The sequence below is a fragment of the Meles meles genome, chromosome 1 (genome assembly GCF_922984935.1).
Source record: "Meles meles chromosome 1, mMelMel3.1 paternal haplotype, whole genome shotgun sequence".
Lineage (NCBI taxonomy): Eukaryota > Metazoa > Chordata > Mammalia > Carnivora > Mustelidae > Meles > Meles meles.
This window is the reverse complement of record NC_060066.1, coordinates 200,637,291-200,663,095: the sequence shown is the minus strand read 5'-3', so window position 1 is coordinate 200,663,095 and position 25,805 is coordinate 200,637,291. Positions and strand designations below refer to the sequence as shown.

Below are 25,805 nucleotides of genomic sequence, written 5' to 3'. Positions count from 1 at the left end.
CTGAGACCTTAGAGAAACCGCATAAGCTTTGGTTTCTCCTCCAGCACAATGAGGGAGATGCCTGCTTCCCAGAGCTATTGGGAGGTGAGATCATGTATCAAGGGCTTGTAGCATCATTTATCTTCTCTTGGTTAGCACCCAACAAATGGTCATTACTGTTACTACTGCTGCTGGAGCGGTGATAGTAGTAATACTGCTCCCGCCACTACTGCTAGCCATAGTAATGTTACTAGTACTAGTAGCAATACTGCTGCTGCTAATAATACTGCTGCTGCTAGTAGTACTAGTAGTAATACTGCTGCTGTCATAGTAATACTGCTGCTTATAGTACTCAGTAATGCTACTATTGCTATTAGTGCTAGTAGTAATGCTGCTGCTAATAGTAGTAATACTGCTGCTGCTAATAGTTGTAGTAATACTGTTGCTGCTAATAGTACTAGTAATAATGCTCTTGCTAGTAGCACTAATAGTAATACTGCTGCTGTCATAGTAATATTGCAGCTTGTAGTACTCATGGTAATGCTACTGCTGCTATACCGCTGCTGCTAGTAGTGTTAGTAGTAATACTGCTGCTAGTAGTACTAGTAGCAATGCTGCTGCTAGTAATAGTAGTAGTAATATTGCTGCTGATAGTAGTACTCATAGTAATGCTGCTGCTTCTAGTAGTCATAGCAATACTGTTGCTAGTAGTAATGCTACTGCTGCTACTTCTAGTCACAGTACCACTGCTGCTTGTAGTACTCATAGTAATACTGCTGCAGTAGTACTCATGGTAATGATATTCCTACTGTGCTGTAACTACTACCATTGTGTTGATGAATGGAAGCATTTCCCATCCTTAGTGCTAATGACCAAAAAAAGGACGTGGGTGAAAATCAAGATGGTTGGAGTTGAGGCCCTTTCACGAAGGAGCAGCGTACACCTTAGGGAAGCCCCCAATTTCTCTCCACCAGCCATTTCTCAAGGGTGGGGGGGCACACAAGCAACAGAGATTCTGCTGGACCAGGCCCCAGTTATTGGGAATTTGCCCGGACTGACTTTGCAGCTAACGAGACAAGTGGGAGTCCCTCAGAGGGACACAGGCATCTCGGTCACTGGAAAAGCTGATGCTGGATGATGGGGCTGGCATCTAAGGACTAGTGGGTTTCCTATGGTGAGTCCCAGGGTCCGACAGACTCATTGTGCAGGGGCCACCATCCAACCACAGGGGAACAGGGCACACATGGGCTTCCTGTAGGCAGCCTGGCTCCCAGAAGGAAAAATCCCATCACCCACAAGCTGAGAGCCCTTGGCCTGAGCACTGTCCCTCTCTGAGCCTCTGTTGGCTACTCTGTGAAATGGGGACAAGAACAGAGCCCACCACATAGAGCCATGGCTGGGGTTACAGGGTGCAAATGAAGCAGAGGACTGGTAGGCAGAGGCTACCTCCTGGGCTTCCTGCCCCCATGTTCTCAGGGCTAAGACCTTTCACTGGGTCTGAACCCCTGACTGACACCTGGGCACAGGTGACCCACAGACGGGTCCAGCAGCTGCTCCCAACCCAAACCATGGAGCAGCCATCAGCAGCAGCTCTGAGCCTCCCTGCATTGCGTGCGAGACAATGCCTGTGGCTGTGAGGAGGAGAAGGTGGGGAAGAAGCCTGGAAGCCTGGGGCCCAGGGGAGCACCCTGCCTGCCAGTCTCCCTCATGCAAGGGGCTTGACACGCAATGTGAAAATGTCCACCAGACCTTTTCCTCACCCTTTCCCCCTCCCCCTAAGCACACCCAGGGAAGCTCAGTGACCTCAGCTTCTGCCCCAACTCGTCTCTGCTCACTGTCCATCCATCTGTCCATCTATCCGCTGAATGGGTAGACTGGCTGCCTTCCTCTCCTATGATCTGCTTCCTGGACTATCACTAAGCATGTCTGTATGCCTGTAATTCTGTCCATCTGTCTGTCAGTTGTTAGGCTCCTTGTGGGTCAGACTGGCTGTCAGTCTGTCTTTCTGTTGGTCTTCCTCTCCATTTTCCTATTAAGACTCTCTGTCCTCCCAATGGACAGACTGGCCTCCCATTTCTCAGTCTACCTGCCATCTGTCTCCACAAATGTCTGTCAGTCTGTCTGTTTGTTAACTATCCTTTTACTGGTCAGCCTGGCTGTCCATCTGTCTTTGAGTTTGTGTGTTTTCCTCTGTCTACCTGGTGGTCCATCTGTCCTGCCTCCAATCTGAACCCAGCTCCACGCATGGAGACAAGTGGGGATGGAGAATTCACTCTTCACCAAAAGCCACCTTGCTTGGTCCTGAACTAGGACTGGCTGCCCCCAGTGAGGCAGAGCAGGCAGCCAGTGAACCAGGACCCCCTCCCCCCAGCTGTTCAGCCCCACTCAGCCCCTCAGCCTCCGTGGCACAGCTTCTCCCTTAGTTCAGCCCCACCCTCCTCTCTCTAGCCATAAAGTCTTAAAGAAAGATTTATCAAAAGGTACTTGGGGAAGACTAGGTTCAAATTAATGGTGAAAATAAGGTTTTATGATTCCATTTCGGCTTTATTCCTCTACTGATTTTCTCCATTACCACTGAGCATCAATTGTGAATGGCTGTTCTCTGCAGTATTTATGGTAATGCAGGTTAATGTTTGAGTTCGAGGAGCTCAATTAGCAAATTCATGGACAGGGGAGTCTGTTCGCGCTTCTCTTGTGAGCCCGATGATTCATTAGCCACATGGAGGCTCTGGGTTTTACGTCCGCATACAAAATGCCAGCCAGGGTTCTCCCAGGCGCGCGCCGCTCCGTTCGAAGCTGGTGTTCAGGGACCAAGTGGCTCTTTGTTCCCTGTACCCGTCAGAGTCCTTGGCACAGAGTAGGACCTCAGTCTTTGTTTGGCACTCAGCCTCAAGCACACGGCAGTCATTTCTAAACATTACATCAATCAATGAATCACTTTGTTCTCCGTGCCAGGCCCAGAGCCTGAAACAAAGGAGATGTTTGATATTCGCTAAAGAATTGGTACATTCCTGATCTCCTGTGCCCAATATGAGCTTGTCACATGGTAAACGCTGGATGAGTGTTTGTTGACTGACCAACTGATTGATAATGAACAAATGAATGAATGTCACTGATCTTTTCCAGTAGCATAATTGTCTGGATCCCCAGAATCCCATCCTCAGGGTGACTAGAAGAAACGGGATTTCGAGGAGGGGTCCCAGTATGGAGAGCCGAGGGCTGGAGGAGACATGCAGAGCTCCTGTTCCCACCTAAAGACCAGACTTGAGAAAGTGGAACAGTCATTTCCAAGTTCATAGCATTGGGGTTTGCTGGGCTGGGGCACCTGGACTGAGTACCCATCTGTTCTCTGATAGTTGTCCAGCCCTGATTCTCAGGGTGGGGAAGTTGCACAGACAGAGGAAGCTGGTCTCTCCAGGGCCTTCCCAAGACTGATCTTGATGGAGACTCATCTCTTGATGAAGCAAGGCTGGGTGATTATTCTCATTTTGCAAATGTGGAAACTAAAGCCCAGAGAAGGGAAGTGCTTTTTCCAGTCGCACAGCACGTCAGTGGCTGAGTTGGAGTTTGAACACAGGTGTTTCGTGTTTTTTCCTCTGCTTCCTGCTGTTCCCTAGTCCCAACCCTTGTCCTCTCTGGGCCTCTGATTTCTCATGCCCTCTCCCACTAGAATGCCAGCTGCATGAAGACAGGATCTTTTCTGTGTTCACTGATGTCTCGCCAGTGCCTGGGACTGGGCAGGCAAATTACAGGAGTGTGCACTAAAGCCTTGTTGAATAATGAGTAAACGAAGAGCACCACGCCCACCTGTGAGAGCAAGAGCAGGACAACCTTCCTGGCCCCTCCCACTCACGCTGCTCCTACTGCCTGTGTCAGGTGCCGGCGGCTCTCCAGTCTTCCAGCAGTCCCATCGAGACAGCGTCGATCCGGTCCTAATTTTCAGTCAAAGAACCTGAGTTTAGAGAGGTGACTTGGCTTGCCCCAGGTCTCACCGCTAGCGAGTGGTAGAGTCGGGATCAGGATTCCAAACCAGTGCATTCTGTATCCAAGCCCTGAGCCCATACCCACGGGCCACCAGCCCTCTGCACCCCTTGCTTGAAGCTGAGCCCGCCCAGCTGCCCACCCACCAGCTCCAGCTAAGGCTCACCCCTGGAATGAAGGCTCCCCAGCCCCATGCAACCTTTGGGGTGGCCTCCTGGGGCTAGAGCCACAGCTGTGACAGGGAGACCAAGAAAGGCCAGTCCCCAGGGGAGCAAGGCTAGACCCTGGGCCGCTCCCTGCCCACTCTGCCTGCCAGGGGTCTCATCAGTGTCAACAGAGGCCTCTCCATGAGATGTGGTTGACGTTTCTTGCACAGCCTGCCATGGGCTGCCTGTCTCTCCCAGGAAGGGGCTCTAGTGGGAGGGGGTGTGGCGTGAAAGGCAGGCAAGACAGCCAGGCCCCAGAGACAGGCCCAGTATGCCCTCTTTCTCCAAGTGCTCGACAAAGAAAGCAGATAGATCTCCAGCCCCACGCTAAAGGCTGGCAAGAATAGTTGTGGGCACTTAGGGTCCATGTGTGCCGGGCCCCGCACCAAGCATTTCGTGGGCAGCCTTTCCTTTCCTCTCACAGCTACAGATAAAGGAGGCCCAAGGAATAGACCCATTTTGCAGTTAGGGAAACAGACTCAGAGATGTGAAATGGATTGCCTAAGGTCACACAAACAGAGCAGCGGATGCAAGACCAAGTTCTGTTTGACCCCAAGCTCTCACCCTGAAACTCCACTCTCAACAGCCTCAGCTGAAAAACAAGCCACGTGAACATGGCCCCTGGCACCAGGAAACCTCCTCCTGCAGCTCAGTGAGACTGGGGAGTGAAAAGACACAGATTCCCTCCTGCTTCTACCACAGACTCCCCTGCTGTGTGACCTTGGGCAAGCCTCTTAACCCTTCTAATCTCCAGCTGTGACATCCTCAAAATGGAGATTTATGCCCCTATGTCTGAGAGATTGTCTTGCTCCCCTGTTCCCCAGAGTCCCCACCACCGGCCTGATTTCCTGGGCTCGGGAAGACTTTCATATCGAAAAGGAGGAGGGGGCCCATGGCAGTGAGTCTCAAGGAAAACAAACAGCACAGTCTGCGAGAAGGTCCCCAAATGTAGGGTGGGACGGAACTAGTCAAACCCTCATTAGGGATCTGACGACCAGAGAAAAGTGACTTGCCCAAGGTCACACAGCCCCATCAGTATCCAGGACAGGATTCCCAAGCCAGCACTTTCCCCCACGCGGCCGCCACAGCAGTCAAAATGTTCAAAGAAAATCAAAAGCTTTACCTTTGGCCCTTAGTTTTCTCTTTTTAAAAATCTTTATTCCTTTTTCTTTGAAGAGAATAAAACATTGGGGTTCTTGAAAACTCTTCTCTCCTCCATCCTTTCAAACAAAATATAAGCAAACTCAGTCTAGAAGACCCTGAAGACAGAAACGGCATGTGGGCTTCCTCTGCATGCCCCCCATCCCGAGACCCGGCGGCTGTCTCCCGGAGTCCCTGGTGGCCGGCACCACCGTGGAAAGGCCCAGCGGGGGTACTTTCTGGACCAGCTGCTGCATAAGCAGCTAGCGACTTCAGACAGACTGGAAAATCAGGCGCCACTTCAAAGGCTCAATGACAGGCGGCAGCAGAGGTGGGAGCAAGGAGGTGGCCTCCCCTGACGACCAGCCATGACGGGGAGGCACTGAGAAACAGCCAACAGAAGGACAGGCACACCGCTCCCCACCAGCGAGGATGCTCTTACAATATTTGTCAACCCTGAGCTCCAGGAGGTGGATGGGCCTGCCTGGGGGGTGCGGGAACACAGAGCAGGGGCCCGGGGTCTGGGACAAGGGGACCTGACCCTCCCAGAGCCAAGCTTCACGTGCAGAGCTGTGGGTGTCGGGCAGAGGGTGGGCGGCTGGGAGCCCAGCATGCCCCTGCCTGGTTAAGATGGAGGGGCTGGAGAGGCTGAGCCCACTGACCAAGACCCCCTAACCGCGGGTGCCAGGCTGCGGGTGCCAGCTGGCCACGGTCCATCTCCAGACCCCACGACTCCTCTCTCACTTTGCAGATGAGGGGAAGCTGCGCTCACCGGCATCAGACAGGTGGCAGGAAGCCCCACTAGAAGGGTTGGGGCGTGTGTGTGCCCAGATGCATGCGTGAGCGTGCATGTAGGTGAGTGTGCGTGTGTGTGCACACATGCATGTGAGTGTGTTTACAGGTGCACTCATGCTCTCCTACACACAGGTCTTCAGTGCATGCGTGAGCCTGTGTGTAGGTGAGTGTGCGTGTGTGTGCGCACATGTGCGTGAGTGTGTTTACGGGTGCACTCGTGCTCTCCCACACACAGGTCCTCGGCACCACATCTTTCCCATCACATCTTTCGGGGGTTCCTTGATTGCTCCCCCTGCTTCAGGGCTCCTGTCCCCCTCACTTCCCTCTGTCCTCCCTCCCCCTCCTCAGAGACAACCCAGGTTCCAGACACAGCCCATCGCTCCCAGGCCCTGCGACCTCAGACATGGGACGCCGTCTCTCCCAGCCTCAGCTTCCTGTCTGTGAAATGGGACACGTGGCTCTGCTGGCACAGAGCGGCGGTAATTAAAACTCACGCTGGCGCACACAAGCCCCTGGTGGCCATGGGCCCCTCCCCCACCTCCCAACCTCCAACTTCTTCACTCCTCCTCTCTCAGTTCCTTCCAAGCCCTCTCTGTGCCTCTATTTCCCCATCTGTATCATGGCAATAACACTCCCTATCTCCAAGCCTTGTGGGGAAGATTAGGAGAAACCCATGGTGGCAGGGCTGGTGGGTTCATCACGGCTCCCTGTGTCCCTCATCATCCTCCTATCCTAACACTGGCACATAAAAGCGAGTTGTTGTTACTGAATGGGAGGGAGCATTTGTGTGTGTGTGTGTGTGTGCACGCACGTGTGTCACAGCTGATGCTGATCTTAAGCATGCTGCAGAAGGGCTTATTATACATGTATACACCCCTGAAAACACCAGAGATAAAAACGTACAGCATCCCCCGAATCCCAGAATGTTCTGTCTCCCAGGCCATACCTTCCCCAGAGCTAACCACTCTTTTAGATCCTGCCCAAGTTTTAGTCTAGAAAATCTACCAGGTTAGACCACATGCAGGAGGGGACAGGCAAGGGTGAGGCAGGTGGGGGGTGGATGTGAGGGGGCACCAGGGCACAGATAGCCAGGCAGGGATAGAGCAGAGACTGCATTCGAGGTGGGGTGGTAGGAAAGTGCTGGCTGTCAGAGAAGGCCCCTGAGCCTGGGGTCTCAGGGGACCCCTTCTCCAGGAGGCTGCTGCTGCCGGAGGAGGAGACAGGAAGCATGCACGGTGGCTTGCGTTCATGTGCATCTGGGGCCTCTGGGCTGGGCCGGCCCGGCCGAGCCAGAAATGTGGGCAGCTGCTGTCCCTGGGCCTTTGATGTGACAGAGATGGAGACACACACACGCCCGACAATTAATTAATTGTGACTTTCACCGTGCTGCAGCCGTTTCCTATTGATCTCCACCGGTCTGGAGTGAGAGAGACAATTAGGAGGGAGCACAGTGGCAGCGGCTAATTACTCACAGAATGAAAACCATGCCTTTCAATTTATTAAACTTTTATCACAAAAATAAGCAAGCCACCCCCTCCTGATGAGAAGCAAAAGGGGGGGGTGCTCTGGAGGGGCACCCCCAGTTAGCCTTTCCCCGATGCTGCAAGTGCTGGGAAGTCACCCCGCACACTCGTGAGCGCTGGGAAACAGCTGGGGGAGGGAATCATTACGTCACCGAAACCAGCCTGGGCGGGGGGCGGGGGGGGGGGGCTGCGGCCTGGGTTGGGAGCAAAATCAGGCAGCTGGTCAGATGAAATCAGGCAGAGGCTGTCAAGGGATCTGGAGGCTTAGAGGAGGCCTGGGAATGTCCAAGTCAAGCTGCAAAGTCTCCCAGCGACCACCCTGCCGGCCCCCCTGTCGAGTGCCAGAGGCGATGTGGTGTGCAAGCAGGGCGGAGGGGTCCTGCAGCCTCCGGTTCAAGCCTCAGCCAGGCCCCCAAGGATTGTTGCCGCCTACCACTCCTCAGTGCCCGCCACTCCCGTGTTACAGACATTGACCCGCAGCTCTGAGAGCCAAAGCGCTTGCTCGAGGCCCTAGGGCTGCCTGCGCTGAAGCCCCACGGGAGCTCTGCACTCCTAGTCTTTCGCCGGGTGGTCTGGGGCAAGCGACACCGTCTCCCAGAGTCCCCACCTCCACATCCGTAGACTGGGAAGGATCACGCAGGAAAGTTGTGAACATTTAGAGATTAGAAAACAAAACAAAAACCCCTGCCTGTCCTGCAGCACGACTGACTGCCGTTGCCCTCACAACAGGGAAACTGAGGCTGAGACGGCCTCATTGGCCCCAGGCTGGCACGCAGGCTGCACAGGGAGTGGGAGTGCGGGCAGAGGACGGCCAGCCAACATGTGCTTTCTGCTCCAGAGACGTCTCTAGGTTCAGACCTGGCTCTGCCTCTTGCTGACGTCTGTGGGGGACCCTGAGTGAGTTACCCACTGACGAGACCTGGTACCCTTAGATGGGCCCGGCTTTGGGACACACCCCGATGAGCGTCCTCACACAGCCAGCGCACAGCCCCACAAGGCAGGTGAGATAGCGCCTGCTAGAGATGAAGATGCCAGCACCCCAAGGGCCGAGGCAGCATGAACAGAGACTGGGGAGCACCTGGCCTCTAGGATCCCAAGCCGGGTCTCTCTCGGCGCAGCTGGTGCCCCGGCCTGGCTCCCAAGAACAGCAGACCCCATTGCCTTGGCTGGTCCCAGAGGCCAGGCCACAAGCTTTGCTTCCTCTCTGCCCCACCGGGTCAGGCCAGTTTCTGGAAAGCCCCCTGCAGCCCCAGTTCCTGTGGGAGCTGGTGGGAATGAAGTTGGGGTGCTTTTCCCGCCAGCCCCTTCCCCAGTGGGTGCCAACCCCCACCGGTGTGTCCCAGCAACTGCCCAGAGCCATGTGGCTACAGAAATTGGGTGGGGGGGGGCAGAGAGGGCTTCTCAGAAGCCCCTTTTGCTGGGGAGGCCATGGCTGAGACAGGGGCCACTTGCCCTGCTTCCCCTGTGCCTGCATCCCAAGCCCCCCAGTAATGCCCGTGGCAGCCTTGCAGCGAGGGCAATGGGAATCATGTTCTTTGTGTCGCAGAGGAGACATGGAGACTCCCGGGGGCGAAGCAGCTCTCTTATGGCAACCCGGGCACCTGCTGACTTTGAACACAAGCTCCTTCTGTGGGCTCAGCATTCCCATTAATTTGGTCACAGTTCCCTGAGCAAGCACTATATATTTCTTGAGTGAAAAGTATCTGGTATTTCCTAAGCACTTGCTAGATGCTTGGCACTGTTCTAACGACATTACCGTAGCGACTTCGTTCCTCTTCAGCACAGTCACGTGCGGGGGCCTCTCTTACTACCCCTAGTTTGCAGATGGAGTCACTGAGGTGCCAAGGGGAGAGGACTAAAGTAAGTGGCCACGTATCGCCCCGTGAGGGAGGGCCAGGGGCCGGATGTGAGCCCGGCATCCAGACTGCTTCTCTGGCACGTGAGTGGGGGTGAAGGAAGCAAGCGGGAGGAAGGGGTGGGGAAGGTGCCACGTACAGGCCACATACAGGCCACGCACAGTCCACGTACAGGCCACACACTGCATCAAGCCGGAAGAAGGTGACTCAGGCCTGGCCTGCCCTCCAGGATTTAGAGTCTGCTGGCGTTTCTGTGCGATTCAAGGAATTCGATGTCCATTCTGACCCTTCCTGACTTGTCATGGGGTCCAGTCACAAAGAGCCTCCAATTGAGGCACCCTCCCTGCTCCCCCCAAATATGGGAGGTCTCTTACCTGGGATTAAGGGCTATGCTGGAGGGAAAGAAGAGTCTGTGTCCCTTGTCCCCCTGACTCTGTCTGCCCCCATTTCCTCTGGGAAGGACAGAGCTAATGGGAACTTTGGTCCCCCTTTCAATCAGATGTCCTCAGGGACCATCTCCTGGGGGGGCAGAACTCAGATCCCCATCAATGAGGACGGATGAGGCCCCTGGTGCTCTCACACCCACCATTTCCTCCTGCCCACCTCCCTTCCCTCTGGAGGGACCGGCTCCCTGGGCCCTCCCACCTGTACCTCCCCAGGGCTTGCTCAGTTCTGAGGCCCACTCAGAAGAGGAGTACGCAACTGTGGCCTCCGGTGCCTTTTCTAGCTTGAAAAGACAGAGTGTGGCAAGACCCAGCAAGCCACATTGCTTCTAATGGCTCACATGGGTACAGTAACATGCTAAGATTCAGGGATCACCTAAGCTGGATGCAGTTTGGAAGGGGACTCTCACTTTTGCTTTTCTTCAAGGGGACATTCTCTCCACCATATTGAAAGGAAATTCCCGATTCTGGAAGGGTGGGTGTAGGTGAGACCAGACACCGATAGCAATAATCTAAGTTTTAAAGTAATAAGAGACTCGAGCATGGGGCAGATGGGGGACTCGGGTGTTACAGGGGTAGGAGAAGGCCACGGAGGGAGGGTAGAGAGTGCTTCCTGGAGGGGTGGGTAATTCAAGATGAGCCTTGGGGAATGGGTGGGCTTGGACCATGGAGATGGTGAAGGGCAGGCCGGAAGGAGAGGAACTGACAGCAAGAGCGTGGAGCTGATGGGACAGCAAGATGGCCAGTGCACTGTGGGCTGGGCGGGGGTCTGGCTCTGGATCATTGGGAACTCTGGATCCCAGAAAAGCCCTTGGGGTTGGTCCCTGAGTTGTGGCAGCCGCGGGGTCTCATGCAAGCAGAGACTCCAGCAGACACTGGACACCCACCTTCATGGCAGTATTCAGGAGCCCAAAGCTGCCAGCAACCAAAGTGTCCATCCGTGAATGAACCAACAAATAAAATGTGAAATATACACACAAAGGAATATTATTCACCTTGAAGAAAGAAGAAAATTCTGACACCTGCTACAACATGGAGGAAACGTGAGGGCTTTACACTGAGTGAAATAAGCCGGACCAAAAAAGGACAAATAGCGTATGATTCCATGTACACAAGGTCCCTGGAGTCATCAGATTCATAGAGACAGAAGGTGGACTAGTGGTTGCCAGGGCTGGGGGAGGGGAGGGATAGACCGAGTGTTTAATGAGGACAGAGTTCCAGTGTGGGAGGATGGTAACCGTTTCGGAGACGGCCGGTGGTGAAGATCACACAACAGGGTGACTGTAATTAGTGCTACTACGCTGTACCCTTAAAAATGGTTTAAATACTAAACACTTTTCTGTATATTTTGCCACAATAAGAAAACAGGTGGGATCTCAAAGGCCAGGCATTGAGAGAGTGCAAGATGTGGTTAAGCCAGAGGAAGCAGCGAGCCTCCAGGTCTGACGATACAAATCCTAACTCCAGATAGGCTCTGGTTAAAGGCACGCCCGGCATACGTTTCACGCCCAGGCACTTCCTAGCTGTGTGCTTTAAGCAAGTTGCTGGCCCTCTCTGAGCTTCCCTTATCTCATCTGTAAAGCAAAGATAATCCTAGTTATTTCTCTTCTCTTGCAGGGTTGTTGGAAGGGCCAAACGAGGTTGTAATAACAGCTGTTTATTGAGCAATTGCTATAGCCAGATACTGAGTAAAGCCCTCTATGTGTATTAACTTGTTCGATTCTCATGACAACCTTAGGAAGAGGGACTTTTATTGTCCCCATTTTACAGATGAGAAAACCAAGGGTTTAGGAGGGAAAATGCCCACTTGGCTTTATCCAGTGGGAAGTGGAAGAACTAGAACTCAGACCTCTGTCCTGAGGAGAGCCAATGAATACCAGGGAGGGAGTCACTGCTGCCACCTCCTTCCTCCAACCGGTCCTCCTCCTCCAAGGCGTCCCCCAAGATTCCCGCCCTGGGGTGACTCTTATCTTACCCATTGGGAGCTCCCACCTCTGGTTTCTAGGTGTCTCTGGCACCCACGAGCTGCTCACTTTGGGAGTTATTCGTGCCTGCCTTCCCCAACAGAATGTAAGCTCTCCAAAGGTGGGTCTGGGTATTTTTCATTGTAGAATCCCGGGTACCCAGCCTGGATGGCACAGAACTGCTGAAAGTCTGGGTAGTGGTGGGAGGTCCGGCTGGACAGGAGGACAGGACCCTGGACAGCTCAGCAGACCCAAACCACCTGAAGTATCTAAAGAGGGTGTTGTCATAACACTAACAGACTTGGAAACCGAGAGGAGGAGGAGGGTGTTGACTAAGACTATGAGGTTGGCAATCTTATCAGGGTTGGGCCCATCGGTCAGGATAGGGAAGTTATGCTATAATGTCAGCCCACTCCTCAGTGGCTTACCACAACCAGGATTTACTCATCCCTCCTGCAAAGCCTTTTGTGGCCCAGATGAGCCTCCAGGACAGTTGTCCTTCATGAAGACACACAGCAAGCCACTCGGAGCCTGGGGCTCTGCCTTCACAACATGAGGTCTCCAGGAGAGCAGCCGGCAAGAGCGTGTTGGCAGATCTGTACCATCAACGTCACTCCGCTCAGCATCACTGCACCAACCAGCCCAGACCCCACCTAGCTGCAAGGGTGGGCAGGGGACATGCAACTCACCTGTGTCCCAGGTGTGCGGGAGCACTTACTATCACTCTGCAAGTGACAAACATTCCACATATCACACCCATGACAATTCTTGCACACACACGATCCTGGGAAAGTCAGTAGAGAAGAGACCAAGGCCTTGGAGCCTGGAGTCAGATCTGGGTTCAAATCCTAGTCCCACTGCCAAACAAGTGATATCCTGGCTCCATGGGTGGTGAGCTCCCCATCACAGGAGGTGTACAAGCCGAAGCTGGATGACCACTTTGGTAATCATCATCATCATCACCATCATCATCATTGTACATTAATGTGTAATATTTCTCAAAAGATACCTACATTCGATTTACGTATAAATTATGTTTTGTTGAAGTCAAATGTCTCTACAGTGAAATGCTGTAATGTAAATGTACCATTGGATGAATTTTCACCAGAGGCTACATCTCTGTAACTGACACTTCAGTTAGGATGTAGTATATTTCTGTGATACGGAACATGGGCTCATACCCCTATCCCTGCAGTGTTAGAGCACATGCTAAGGGCTGAGGGAGGTCGACTCAACGGAGGTAGAGCGGCAGCAGGATCTGGACAAGGGGAGGAGAGCGCGATGCCTGCCTGGGGTGTAGCAGCGGAAGCAGGTGCTCACTCCCGGCATCGATTCTGCACTCGCACCACCCGAAAGTGAATGCCTCCGGAAATCGTGCTCCCAGGGAGCTTCGCTCTCTCACCCTGGACCCCATGCAGAATTTCAGGTAAGACAGGAGACATACATGCCTGGGAGCAGGAGGACCATTCCTGCAGCCTTTCATATCTTGTATCACAAAGCCGATCGTACCCTGGAGAGACAGACCAGGTGGAGATGAGCCCCCAAGGGGGCTGGGCCTTGACCAGGCAGCACATAGCCACAGGGATGTTATGGGCCAATCTGGATTTTTTTGCAAAGAGCTCCGATTTACGGAACACCTAATAAGCACCAGACAGTGTTAGGCGCTTTATGTATTGTCCAGTTCTCATACAGCATAAAAAGTATGTATTTTTGTCCCCATCTTTCAATGAGGAAACAGGCTCAGGAGTGTGAGAGAGACTAGCCCAAGTCACATAGGTGAGGACCAGTGGGGCTCAGACTCAAAGCTCATCCTCTCTGAGCTCCGAGCCCATTCCCCCCGCAGCCTTCCAGACACAGGGACTGCAGGTGCACTGGGGAGCCCAGAAGGTGCACCCCACTCCTACTCTGACCCCACCAGCCTCCCTCAACCCGAGGGATGGGGTCCCTGGCAGCCAGGACCACTGTTCCCAGAGCCTGTCCCTCCTCCGAAGCCAGGGCTGGAGGCTCTGTCGTCCTTTCCCAGGAACCCAAAGAGGTTGCTTTGCATACTACGGGTGTCATTTGCATACTACTTAGGAAAAGCCTTCCTTTTTCCCACCTGCAGCAAACTCCAGGCTGATTAGTTCTCCCCACACTGGAGAGTTAATTACTCTCCCGCGTAGACCGGGTGTTTATTTGTAATCAGCAGAGGGCTGGAAGAGGGGGAGGAGATAGGGCAGAAGCAGCTGTCGTTAGCCTTGAGCCTGGAGCAGCTCTGCAGGTGGAGGGACGAGTGTGGGCTGGGGCACCCCAGACCCGCACCCAGCCCCCGGCTCTGTGTCGGGAATTGCCATGTGACTCTGGGTGTGCCCTGGCTCAGGGAAGGGAGGAGGGATAATTGCTGAGCTCTGGGGGGGTGCGGGACGATCTACCCCCACTGCCCAGGGAGCTGCTGGCAAGACAAGAGACAGGGGCTCAGAACAGCACAAGGAAGAAATGCCCAGAACCCAGGAGCCTGGGAAGGGAAGAGACTGGAACAGGACCTTCCAGGACCACCTGGGGGTGGGGCTGCTAGGTGGAGTCCTGGCCCCAGAGACTGGAGAGTGGACCAGCTCTGCTCTGTGACACCAGGAACCCACTGCCTGCTCTGAGCCTTGGTCTTCCCATCAGGTGGGCTAACAGCCTGGCTGGGAATCCCGTGAGCCACGCAGGGGTTGTGAAAAACACAAATCTCTACTCAAATGGAGAGACATATGCAAGACATAGGTAAGATATATTTCTGGATTCCTGGGTTGGAAATGGTCTCAGCCCCAGGAGTGACCTTCCCTCCCTCCTCCTCCCACCCAACATATCAAGACTTGCCCCCTCTCTCCTACTCCAGGGAACCCTTTCTGGACCCTTCTGCCCCTGGTCTCTAATTGTGAGATGCAGAATGGTCATGTCCAAAGGGCCAGGGTGGACCCAACCAATGTGTCAAGGTTGGAAAGGTCCTGAGCTGCTGTCCGAGCTCCAGAAAGATGTTGAGCAGCCTCCTGCTTGAGACCCCGCCCAGGGCACCTATGCCAAACCCCAGAAGGCGCGGCTTCTGAAGCAGTAGGGAGTGGAGCAGCTGGAGCAGTGGTGTCCCAGGGACTCGGACCCAAGGGAACCACTGCTTTGGTTCCACTCCTCCCTCTTTTTCACAGAGGGAGAGACTGAGGCCCAGAAAGGTGATCTGTCGGACCACACCCAGCAGAGCTGGAAATAGAACCCAAGTCTTCTGCCGCCAGCCCACAGGGACCTCTTCTAATGAAAGTCTGGGGCAGGGAAAGATCCCCCAGAGGACAGCCTGCGCCGGCAATGATGTAGGGGCCAGGGGTCATGGTGGGGAAACTTGGCTGGGGTCCTTGGCTCACCCACAAGAGCAGTAACTGGGACCCTAGGTGGGGACAAAGGCCCAAATTCACCTGGGAGACAGAAAGGAGCCAGCCCTTGGTCCATCCTTCCCTCCCACACAGGCATCCTAGTGAGTCAGGGACCTGTGGGACAATAGCCATCAGGTTGTGTGTGACCTCTGTAGGTTGCTGGAGAAAATACATGACAAAAAAAATTTTTTTAATACAACTATACCACATGTATACCGATGTTTATCTGAATTCAAATTTAACTGAATATCCTGTATTTTTATTCATTAAACGTGGCAACCCTGGACGCATGAGCTAGTCACTTACTTCACCTCTCTTGAACCCCAGTTTCTTTACCATTGAAAAGGAATCAAAATGCTACCCTATGAGCATCCCGTGTCAATTAAATGGGATGATATATGTGAAATGCCCAACCCAGGGGAGGGTGCCTTCCGAGCACCCACAGCACCCACAGCCAATACGTTTCCCCCTCCTCGCTCTCCCTTTCAGAGTCCCTGTTTTAGACACCACCCCACTCCGCCAGTGGAACACCTTCAGAAAGGCTTCTGAGGTGATAGAAATACCTCTACTGCCCACTGGCTGTGTGACCTTATGGGAATCGCTTACACTCTCTGAGCTCAGTTGCCTCATGTTGAGCCCTGGTAGCAAGCCCAGCACTTGGGCTTACTAAGGCGTGGCAGTTAACATCTTGCAAATGCACCAAGACACAGCTCTGATTTGAAAACACCTCAAGACGGCGATGCTTCCCCCATGGAAAGAATGGGTAACTGTGGAATTTCAGGCCAGGTGAAGGACAGATTGGGGAGATGGTTCCTGCAAAGTGGCTGGAGGGCTTTCTCTTGCGTCTGTGTGAGCTCCTTGGAAGTGGGCATCATCTGGCCTTCTAGGTGTCACGTTTCCCAGCTGTGGTGTCCCCACAGCCTTCAGAACCCAGGGCTCGGCCACCCCAACCAGAGGCAAACTGTCCTCGCACTCTCCCACCGCCTGCTCAGTTTGGGTCCCTAACTCTCTTAACCCTCTTCATCTTTTTACATCTCAGCTGCCTGCTTGGCGGCTTCCATCAGCGCCTTTCCACCCTAGATCTGGCTAGATCTGCCTGTTGGGAACTTCTCCCCGGGGTTGGGCTCTACCTGGCCCCTGGAAGGGAGGAGGATGTGGCGGTTTCACTCTGGGTGTCCCGGATGCGGGCACCAGCCATTACAGGGGGCTTGCTTTCTCCCTATTTTTCTTCACCCTCTCCCAGTGAAATTGCTTTTGCCTTCTTTTGTTTTCTTTTTACATTCCCTTTCCCAAACTTCTCAACTGGAACTGTGCCCAGGCCCCCTGACTGGCAGATAGGGGAAGGAGGAGGGGATTGGACTTTTGCTAAGTCCTGCACCGGGGACAAGCCACACTGACCCGAAGTCTTGTCACAGCTGGAGGGGTCAATTTTCACCCCCAAACCCAGGAATTCTCTCATGCAAGAGCGTGCAGCAAACGGAAGGCAGATGCTGAATTTGAACCCGTGCTGCCTCTCATCTCCCCAACAAATTATTTGGTGTTTACAATCCCCTCCGTTGTTCATAAAACAAGCCCCCAAAACGCTTTTATCTGCCAAGAGAGGCAAAGAATAAAGCATGTGCGCTGAAAACGTGTGGCAGACTCTGACAGCTCCCTCCCCAATTCCCAGCCTCCCCGCCAACCTTGCCAACGAGAACCCTGATCTCATTGGGTGGTGGAGAAGGAGGATACAAGGAGAGACCCCGAAGGCCCAGGAGGGGGGGAAGGATTCAGCCCCAAAGAGGGGAGACCCGTCATTAAGAAGATCTCCATAACAAAGAGCAAGGGGAGTGAAATGGGGGCAGGGAGAAGGAGAAAAAGAGGTTCTGGGAAGGGTCCGGGAGGTTTGGGGGGTTTTTTGAGGGAAGGGGTATTGAAGAGAGAGGTGCCCGGCAGTGGATGGGGAGGGCGGGGTACGGGGGTAGGCTCGGTGCCTCCTTCATGGTGTACGAACAGCACAGCAGAGACCTGAGTGCATAAGGGGATTGTAGGAGAAGGTTCTCTCGGCAGCTCTGTTCATCATGACCAAAAATACCCACCAATGGGGAAGGACCTGATAAGGTGTGATATATACACATATACTCCTCAGCTATAAGAAACGGACAGACACACTCACGACGGGGGTAAGATCGAGTCCCCCTGGGCCTGGAGGCTGCTTAAGATTCTCTCTCTCCCCCTCCCTCTGCCTCTCTTTTTCTCTCCCTCTTTCTAATAAAAGAAAAAGATTTCTGCATTTTACTGTATGTAAATTATACTTCAATTTTTTTTGATTAAAAAAAAAAACACAGGAACTTTGGAGCCCTGTTCTATAACAGTCGACAATCTGCATTTTGCCTAATAAGATTCAGAGAGACAAAGAGTTACAAATACCAGTTTCAATAAGGTGAGGAATGCTGCCACCACTCCAGACCCTCAAAGAGCCTATTTCTGGAGTGAGTGTGGACAGGGAGAGCTGAACAGACCTGCCTTCCCCAAGTCTGCCTCCGATCCCATGAGCCCCTGGTGGGCTAAACACATTAACACTGCATGATCCGGGTCTTCCAAGATTCCATGCCTGTTTTGGGGGGTGAGGGGGATATCCGTGAACCAGTTGCTACCCGACTGAAGAAAGAGAACTCTGTTCTAATGTCAAAGCCGAAACTAACCAACGCAGGTCTATAGTGAAGTGATAATAGGGTTTCCAACATGGTGCTTTCCTAAGATTTCCCACCCCCACCCCCACAATGGTAATAGTGACCATTTACAATTTTTGCTTAATATGCTGATTTTTGGAACCCCAACCCTTGGGTGAGAAGTGACTCCACTATCAAGAACGTGAGTGATTTGGGGCGCCTGGATGGCTCAGTGGGTTAAAGCCTCTGCCTTTGTCTCAGGTCATGATCCCAGGGTCCTGGGATGGAGGCTTCACATTGCCCCCCTCCCCCCAAGTCGGACTCTCTGCTCAGCAGGGAGCGTGCTTCCCCCACCCCCACCCCGCCTGCCTCTTTGCTTACTTGTGATCTCTGTCTGTCAAATAAATAAATAAAATCTTAAAAAAAAATAGTTAAAGACTAGACTCCAGGGGCACCTGGGTGGCACAGTTGGTTAAGCAGCTGACTCTTGATTTTTGGCTCAGGTTATGATCTCAGAGTTCTGAGATCAAGCCCCATGTCAGGCTCAGAGGATTCTCTCCCTCTTCTTTCTCTTCCCCTCACCCCGCCAAATAAATAAATAAATCTTAAAAAAAAAAAAAAAGAAAGGAAAGAAAAGAAAAGAGACTAGAACTCCAAAGTTAGAATGGGGTCAAAATTTAAAATAATATGGAGAAAATAATATGCTCAGAGAGGGGCACCTGGGTGGCTCAGTTGTTAAGCATCTGCCTTCAGCTCAGGTCATGATCCCAGGGTCCTGGGATTGAGCCCCACATCGGGCTCTCTGCTCAGCAGGGAACCTGCTTCCTCCTCTCTCTGCCTGACTCTCTGACTACTTGTGATCTCTGTCTGTCAAATAAATTTTAAAAATCTTAAAAAAAAAAAAAGAACGTGACTGATTTAAAAATTGTTTTTTGGTTATTGCTTAAATTCCTAACTACACTTGGACCTCACGGATCATGACTCTACAGGCATTACAGAGTGGTTCTTCTCATCCCCCAACCTCCCCCACCTCCCACACCCCTCCCACTTCCCTACCTCTCCCTACCTCCAGGAGTCTGAGCTCTGGAGAAAAAGGAAGACTATGTCCATCCCTTCTGATTGAAGGTGTCTCTGTTGTGACATTCACAGGGCTGTTGCTGACCCATTTACTTTCGCACTAAGGCTATGTTCATTCCTATCGATGGCTTTTATTTCTTGGGAAGGGTTATACTCTTGCAACAGCCTGATAAGTAAAATCATCCGACAGTTGGAAATAAGGCAAATAGATAACCAATGTCCTTTCAAAGTCAAATCAAAACGTTGTCTAACAAGCCCTCCTAAGGGTCATCTGCCACTCTAGGGGAATGTCACTTTGCTTGACTTATTACTTGCTATTGATCAGGGCCCAGGGTCTGTAAAGACCTCTGTTAGCTGGTAGAAAACTGGTAAGTTACGAATTGTTTTTGTCTGGTAGAGAAATCATGCAAATGTTTTCTTTCTAATAGAGAAGATAACCCCCCGACATTATGATTTTGTTGCCCTATAAACATTCACCAATGTTGCCTCTAACTTAGCAAACTTATGAATATTCCAGAATTCTAATTTTTGGGTTATTGTTGTTTTTCTTTCTGCTAAATCTCTCTCTTCTCTCTCTCCATATATAGGTACATGTAAAATGTTTCCTTCTCATACCCTTCATTGAACTAGCTTTCTCATTCTGCTGGTTCCTTCATTAATAAGCTATAAAAAAATTTTAAAACTCACATGTGCTCACTATATATTTCTATAAGAACGGTCTATTCAAAATTTCAGAAACTGTACTTTGAGAAGACTTTCACAGTATTTGGTTTTTCCCCATGCCAACTCTGCCACTTTCTTCGTGACCTTGGGCAAGGGTTGCTGTTTCTGGTGGTTAGTTTCTTCATCTGTGAAATGGGAGCCAACAGCCTGGCTTTTCTGACTCCGACACATGATATTTCTAACTCCTCTTGCAGGGAAGCAACACTGACAAAGAAAATGGGTGCCTGGAGCCGTGTTCCAGGGTGCAACCTTCTTGTGCCCTTCCTGCCTCCCGCCACTCCCTCACCTTGAGAGATGGAGGTGAGGCTCAGACTGGTTAGGTAACCTGCCCACGGTCACAGAGATATTATTCATAATGATGATTTATTTGAATGTGGCATATGACAGCATCAACTTCCTCATAGAATCCGTAGCAGCCCAGTGAGAAGGGTGTATCATCCCCATTTTACAGATAAAGAAACTGAGGTCCAGAGAAATGATATAGCTTGCCTCAGGTTACACAGTGAGTTACAAGTGGGCATAGCAGGTGAGATTCCAGCTCTCCTAATCTCCTGAATCCCCAGGGGCAAGAGAGGGGCTGGTGGGAGTTGCTCTGGGCCCCCACTCTTATCTTGAGAACACCCATTTATATCTGTCAGATACATACAGGGTACCACACAAGACTGCAAATGAAAAAGGGGTCCCAGAAGCTTGAAAACCCTAGTCTTGGACGATCTTCATCTGCCCAGGTCAATAGACTTCTGTTTTCCCCTCCTCATCTTCCTTTTGGTGAAATAGAGTGGGGGGCTGGTGAACATGGTCATGGGAAGAAGCAGAAAGACCTGGTCAGCCTGGGCCTGAACATATTGCTCTCCAGACTGGAGAGAAAGGGTAACTCGATCTAAAGGACGCTCCGGATCCAAGCTGGTGAAGTGATGTGGGCCGACCGGTAGGCAGCACCCTGTTAGCAAGAGTAAGCAAGGCTAGATGATCCTGCCGAAGGATGACTCTCTAGATGATAGCATTCATGGGCTTTTGTTGTTGTTTTTTAAATCCAATAAAAGCTAATGATTAAGTGTTCATCCCATGCCAGGTGTTTTATATATATATTATGTCATTGAAACTTTATAATACTCCAATGAGGTAAAAATCTGTTGTTCCCAATTTATGAATAAGAAAACCGAGGTCCCGGGAGGTTAAGTAACTTCCTAAGGGCAGCTAGGAAGTGGCAGGTCTAGAAAGCTGATTACTAAGCTTCTCGTCACTACTGCACTGTCCTTTGTGTTTTTCTGTATTTCCCAAGCTTTTGACAATGAATACATGTAGCTTTCATAAACTCGAAAAAGTCTTTCAAGTTACTGACTTTCAGAAAAACTCCATCTGCCCTGATGTTCTGTGCTTCCCTGGCTCTCACACCCCACCCAGGACCCCCTCCACGGCCTCTGTCTTTGCAGACTCCTGCCTTGCCGTCCCTGCCCCCACACCAGCTTGCGTGCGTGGGTGCGGAGGGGGAATATCTAGTGTCCCAGTCTTGCTGAGGTCTGCTCAAACTGTCTCCGGGAGGCCTCTGGCCCCTGGGGCAAGGCTGGGGGCAGGCCCAGGGAAGGAGAAGGGGAAGTAGGAAGGGATGTGAAACTTGGCCACAGCCAGGCAGGCAGCACCCCTGCTGGGTGTCCCACAGCGGTCCCTGGGTGGAGGACAGTAACATCCAGTTGAACTGACGGCCAGCTGAGGCAGGTGAGGCCAGCGCCCGAGGGGGAGGGGGCTGTGAAATTTAGGGAGCCAGGGGAGCTGGCCCAGGGGGCTGGACCACAAAGGCAGGGGAGGGGAAACATTGTCCTTGGTTCTGTGCTAGGACGGAGTTGGCCGGCAGTGGGGGGGGGGGGGGGGGGGGTCCAGATCCACGACCCAGAATAAGTGAGTGGGGGGACCATCTTCATTCCTCAGGTTTGAGAGTTAGTGGGAAGTGGTGATAAAAACCCATCCCTCTAACCAGAGTTCCTGGGTTTCGGCCCCCCCAAGACTCAAGAAGCTGGGGAAAGGCTGGGAGTGTCAGAACCAGCACAGGGGTCCCGTAGACAGGCCAGTGGGTGCTGAAAGGGGTCGAGTATGTGGGGGGGGGGGCGCTGAGCACACGCGTTGTGTCAGGGGGCTGTGAATTCCTATGTGTACGCACAGCTCTGCCATCTGGGTGAGAGGGTGTTAATTAAATAAGAAGTAGGCGCTCGATAAATATTTGTTCAATGGAATTGATCATCTGTAGGACTGTATGAGTGTGTGGCCGAGTGCGAGACGGAGTCCATTTGGGTGTCATTCGTGCATCCGAGAGTGCGGAGTGGATTGTGAGTCTGCTCCCGCGTTTGTCGGTGTGGGATTGGAGGCCAAGTTTGTGTGTCTGAGTGCGTAACTTCAGTTGTGTGTGGGCACCTGTGCGAATTTCTGGTTCTTCATGTACGTGCGGGGTCACTGGGGCTGGGTGCAAGGTGGACATTGAAGGCCCTGGGGGTGTGTATGTGCACCGGTGGCGGGGGTTGTGTAGATATCACTGCAGGTGTGGGATTCAAGTGTACGTATGAGTTGGGTGTGTGTGAGTGTGTGAGGTCCAGCCCTGCCCTATGTCTTCGCAGTGGCATCATGGAGGCCCCGTGGGGCTGGCTGGTGGGCTGTGTCCTGGCCATATCCTTGGCCTCTACAGTGACCCAGGATGTGTGCCGAGCACCGGACGGGAGGGCCGGGGCTGCAGGACCACCCGGCCGAGATGGACGGCCAGGCCTCAAGGGGGAGCGAGGGGAGCCAGGTAAGTCCTTCCCTCTAGATCCCAAGCCCCTTGTCCCTTGGCTGGGCCTGGCCTCCGGGGTGGATGCTTGGGGGCGGCCCCAAGAAGCAGGAATCCACCTGGGCCCCCGCATGAAGCCCCTTCAATCTGCACTTGGTCCCAGGGGCTGAGGGGAACCTATCCTCCTCCCTGGACATGTCCCCATGCTGCCGGGCCTCTCTCTGAATCCCCCTTCCTGCCTGAGTCCTCTCTCTCACGGACCACCACAAGCAACAAATGTGAAAGGTCTTGGAGCAGCGCCCAGTCCTGGGTTGTCGTTCAGTTACCGGAACGAATAAGGCGCTCATCTTTGGACTCAGGTGACTCATCTTGCTGTGTGACCTCGAGCAAGTTACTGACTCTCTCTGAGCCTCGGTTTCCTCATCTGTAAAATGAAAAAAAAAAAAAAAAAAAACCCTACCTGGCACGTAGAGATGATCATCAGTTCATGGCAACTGCCCTTTCTGCATCCTTCCAGCCCCCACACCAAACTCTGTCCCTGCTTCCCCGTTCCCAGCCCCTTTCAGTTTCAGAAACTCACATTCTTCAGAAACTCACATTCTTTAAAAAAAAAAAAAAAAAAAAAGGTGGGGGGGTGGCTGTGAAGGAAAAAGGAGGAGGACATGCTCAGAGTAGAAAAAGATAATCTCAGCCCCCTTGAGCCTCCCAGTCCATAGCAGACCAGAAAGATCTGCATAAACATTTGCGATACTTGGCATCCAGGTCTCCTAAATGCAGTCCCGAACCCAAAGAAGTCAGGGGCAGTGCCCTGGCGGGGTGTGGAGGAGCCTGTCCTGCTTTTGCAAGAACCTGACAGCTTCCAAGTACCTGTTCTCACTTTCCTCCACTTTAGAGATAAGAAAGCTGAGGGTCCATGTGCCCAGGGTCACACAACCAGCCAGAATCAAGGTCTTGAAGGCCCAGGCCCTCCCGCACCCTCCATCCCACCGCAGCCAAGGGTCCCAGATCTCTCCCCGAGGACCAGTGGACACTGGACTCCCCCTCCAGATCTGGCCTTTCTCCCCACAGGGGCTCCCGGCATGCGGACAGGCATCCAAGGCCTTAAAGGAGACCCAGGGGACCCTGGGCCCCCTGGAAAGCCTGGCAACATGGGCTTTCCTGGGCCCAGTGGCCCCCTGGGGCTCCCTGGCTTCCCAGGACTGAAAGGCATCAAGGGCAACCCAGGAAACATCAAGGACCAGCCACGGCCGGCCTTCTCAGCCAAAAGACGGAACCCCCCCATGGGTGGCAACGTGGTCATCTTCGACACGGTCATCACCAACCAGGAAGGCCCGTACCAGAACCACACAGGCCGGTTCCTCTGTGCTGTGCCGGGCTACTACTATTTCACTTTCCAGGTGGTGTCCAAGTGGGACATCTGCCTGTCCATCGTGTCGTCCGGGAGGGACCAGTTCCGGCGCTCCTTGGGCTTCTGTGACACCAACAGCAAGGGGATCTTCCAGGTGGTGTCCGGGGGCATGGTTCTCCAGCTGCAGCGAGGAGACCAGGTCTGGATTGAGAAAGACCCCGCCAAGGGCCGCATTTACCAGGGTCCGGAGGCGGATAGTGTCTTCAGCGGCTTCCTCATCTTCCCGTCCATCTGAGCCCCGGAAGGAGCCTCCCGCCCCTGGCCGCACATGCTTCCTGCTGTGTGACTCCAGCCCGTGCCTTCTACCTCTCTGGTTTCTATGGTCTGCTCTCTACCGGGGTGCTGTTGCTTTAGCTGCCTGAAGGGTGAGGGCTGGCTCCCAGAGCCCCCGAGAACTCACTGCCCACTGCCCACTGTAAGACGATGGATTTCCTAGAATTCTTCCTAGAATAAACACCTGAGTTCCTGTGTGCTGAGCCTGAGGTTCTGATGCTGTTCTGGGTGCCGGGAGGGAGCCCAGGAATGACAATCACTGAGTGCTTACAAGGCAGGCCCGTATTTCATATTTTACAACCTGTATTTAGGAGGTCCTGGGAGCCTCATCGGCCTGGGTTCAAATCCTAGGCCTCCACTTACCTGTTGGTCAACCGTGTGTATATGATACAACTTGAGTGACCTCAGTTTCTTTATCTGTAAAATGGGAATAACAAGGACACTTACTTCAAAGGCTTGTTGGGAGGACTGAATGACTTAATACACGGAAATTGCAGAACAAGGACTGCTTCGTAGTAAGGGCTTCAGAAGTTTGAGCTATTATTGTATTTTGTTTCACCTGTAGGGCTGAGGAGTGAGGCGGGTATCATGACCCTACTTTCCAGATAATGAGGCAGGTTGGGGGTATGGGGTGGACCTACAGCCCACAGTCAGTGTTGAAGAGAAGGAGCTGGGATTTGAACCCAGAACTTACCGGTATCCAAGCCTGCGTGTGTGTGACAGCGACCCTTGCCAGCCTCCACAGCCACATGCCTGAAAGGTGACACTTGATTTCCAACCCTGAACCAGCAAAACATGGGCAAGACTCAGAGAAGGGGAGCGACGAGCCCAAGGGCAGCCAGCAGTCCTCCCCAAAGCTAGGTTTCCTGAGTCCGGCCCTGGGCTTCCGTCCAGGCAAGAATGGAGGCTGGGGCTTCCTCCCGCCCGGGCTGGGCATCCCTGCTGGCTGGGACTGAGAAGGTCTGGGGTACCCAAGGTGCATATTCCCACGGTCCCACTTAGCCTGTGCAGAGCTGCTCGGAGGCCAGAAGTCCCACCACATCCTCTGAATGCGAAGACAGTAAGTAGCCGGGAGTTTGGTCCTGGGATGTCTAATGCCCTGGGCGCTTCCCCAGAGGAAGCCATTGTGCCCTGCGCTGCGCACACACCACACACCTCCACACCACACCACACGTGCACACTCGTTGAAACCTTCACACCCGCAGACATACTTGGGATATCCGCGCTGTTCAAACCAGGCGCTCTGTGCCTCAGACACCCAAGTACCCCTCCTAAACTGTCTGAAGTACAGTCTTACACTCACACACACACACTCTTTCTCTCTCTCACACGCATACACACACACAACCTGGACACATGTGTCCCAGGCACACCCCTGCCATGCCCTCCTCACTCTCTAACATGTATTGCCTTAGCACCGCCCCAATTCTCTCACTCGCTGACCCTCCCACACGCTCACACTCCCACCCGCCGGCCCCCAAGTCCCAGGAACGGTGTCTCCCACCTACTGATGGACACAAAGGACAACTGTAGTCCCCACAAACCCATACCTCCCCCCAGGCCTCTGACAGACTCCTGAGACCCTCTCCTGAGCCAGGGCTGCCCCACCGGCTGCTTCTGGGGGTCAGGAAGGAGAGGGTGACCCCGC

At 53.1% G+C, this 25,805-nt stretch overlaps 1 protein-coding gene across 1 annotated transcript; it reads left to right on the top strand.

The window, feature by feature from the left end:
* The first annotated feature begins 21,283 nt into the window (after positions 1-21,283).
* C1QA (complement C1q A chain) lies at positions 21,284-24,360 on the top strand. Its single transcript, XM_045986682.1, has 3 exons — positions 21,284-21,437; positions 22,328-22,497; positions 23,545-24,360. The coding sequence occupies exons 2-3, from the start codon at positions 22,335-22,337 to the stop codon at positions 24,117-24,119; spliced, it is 738 nt and encodes a 245-aa protein (XP_045842638.1). The 5' UTR covers positions 21,284-21,437; positions 22,328-22,334; the 3' UTR covers positions 24,120-24,360.
* Positions 24,361-25,805: the final 1,445 nt, after the last annotated feature.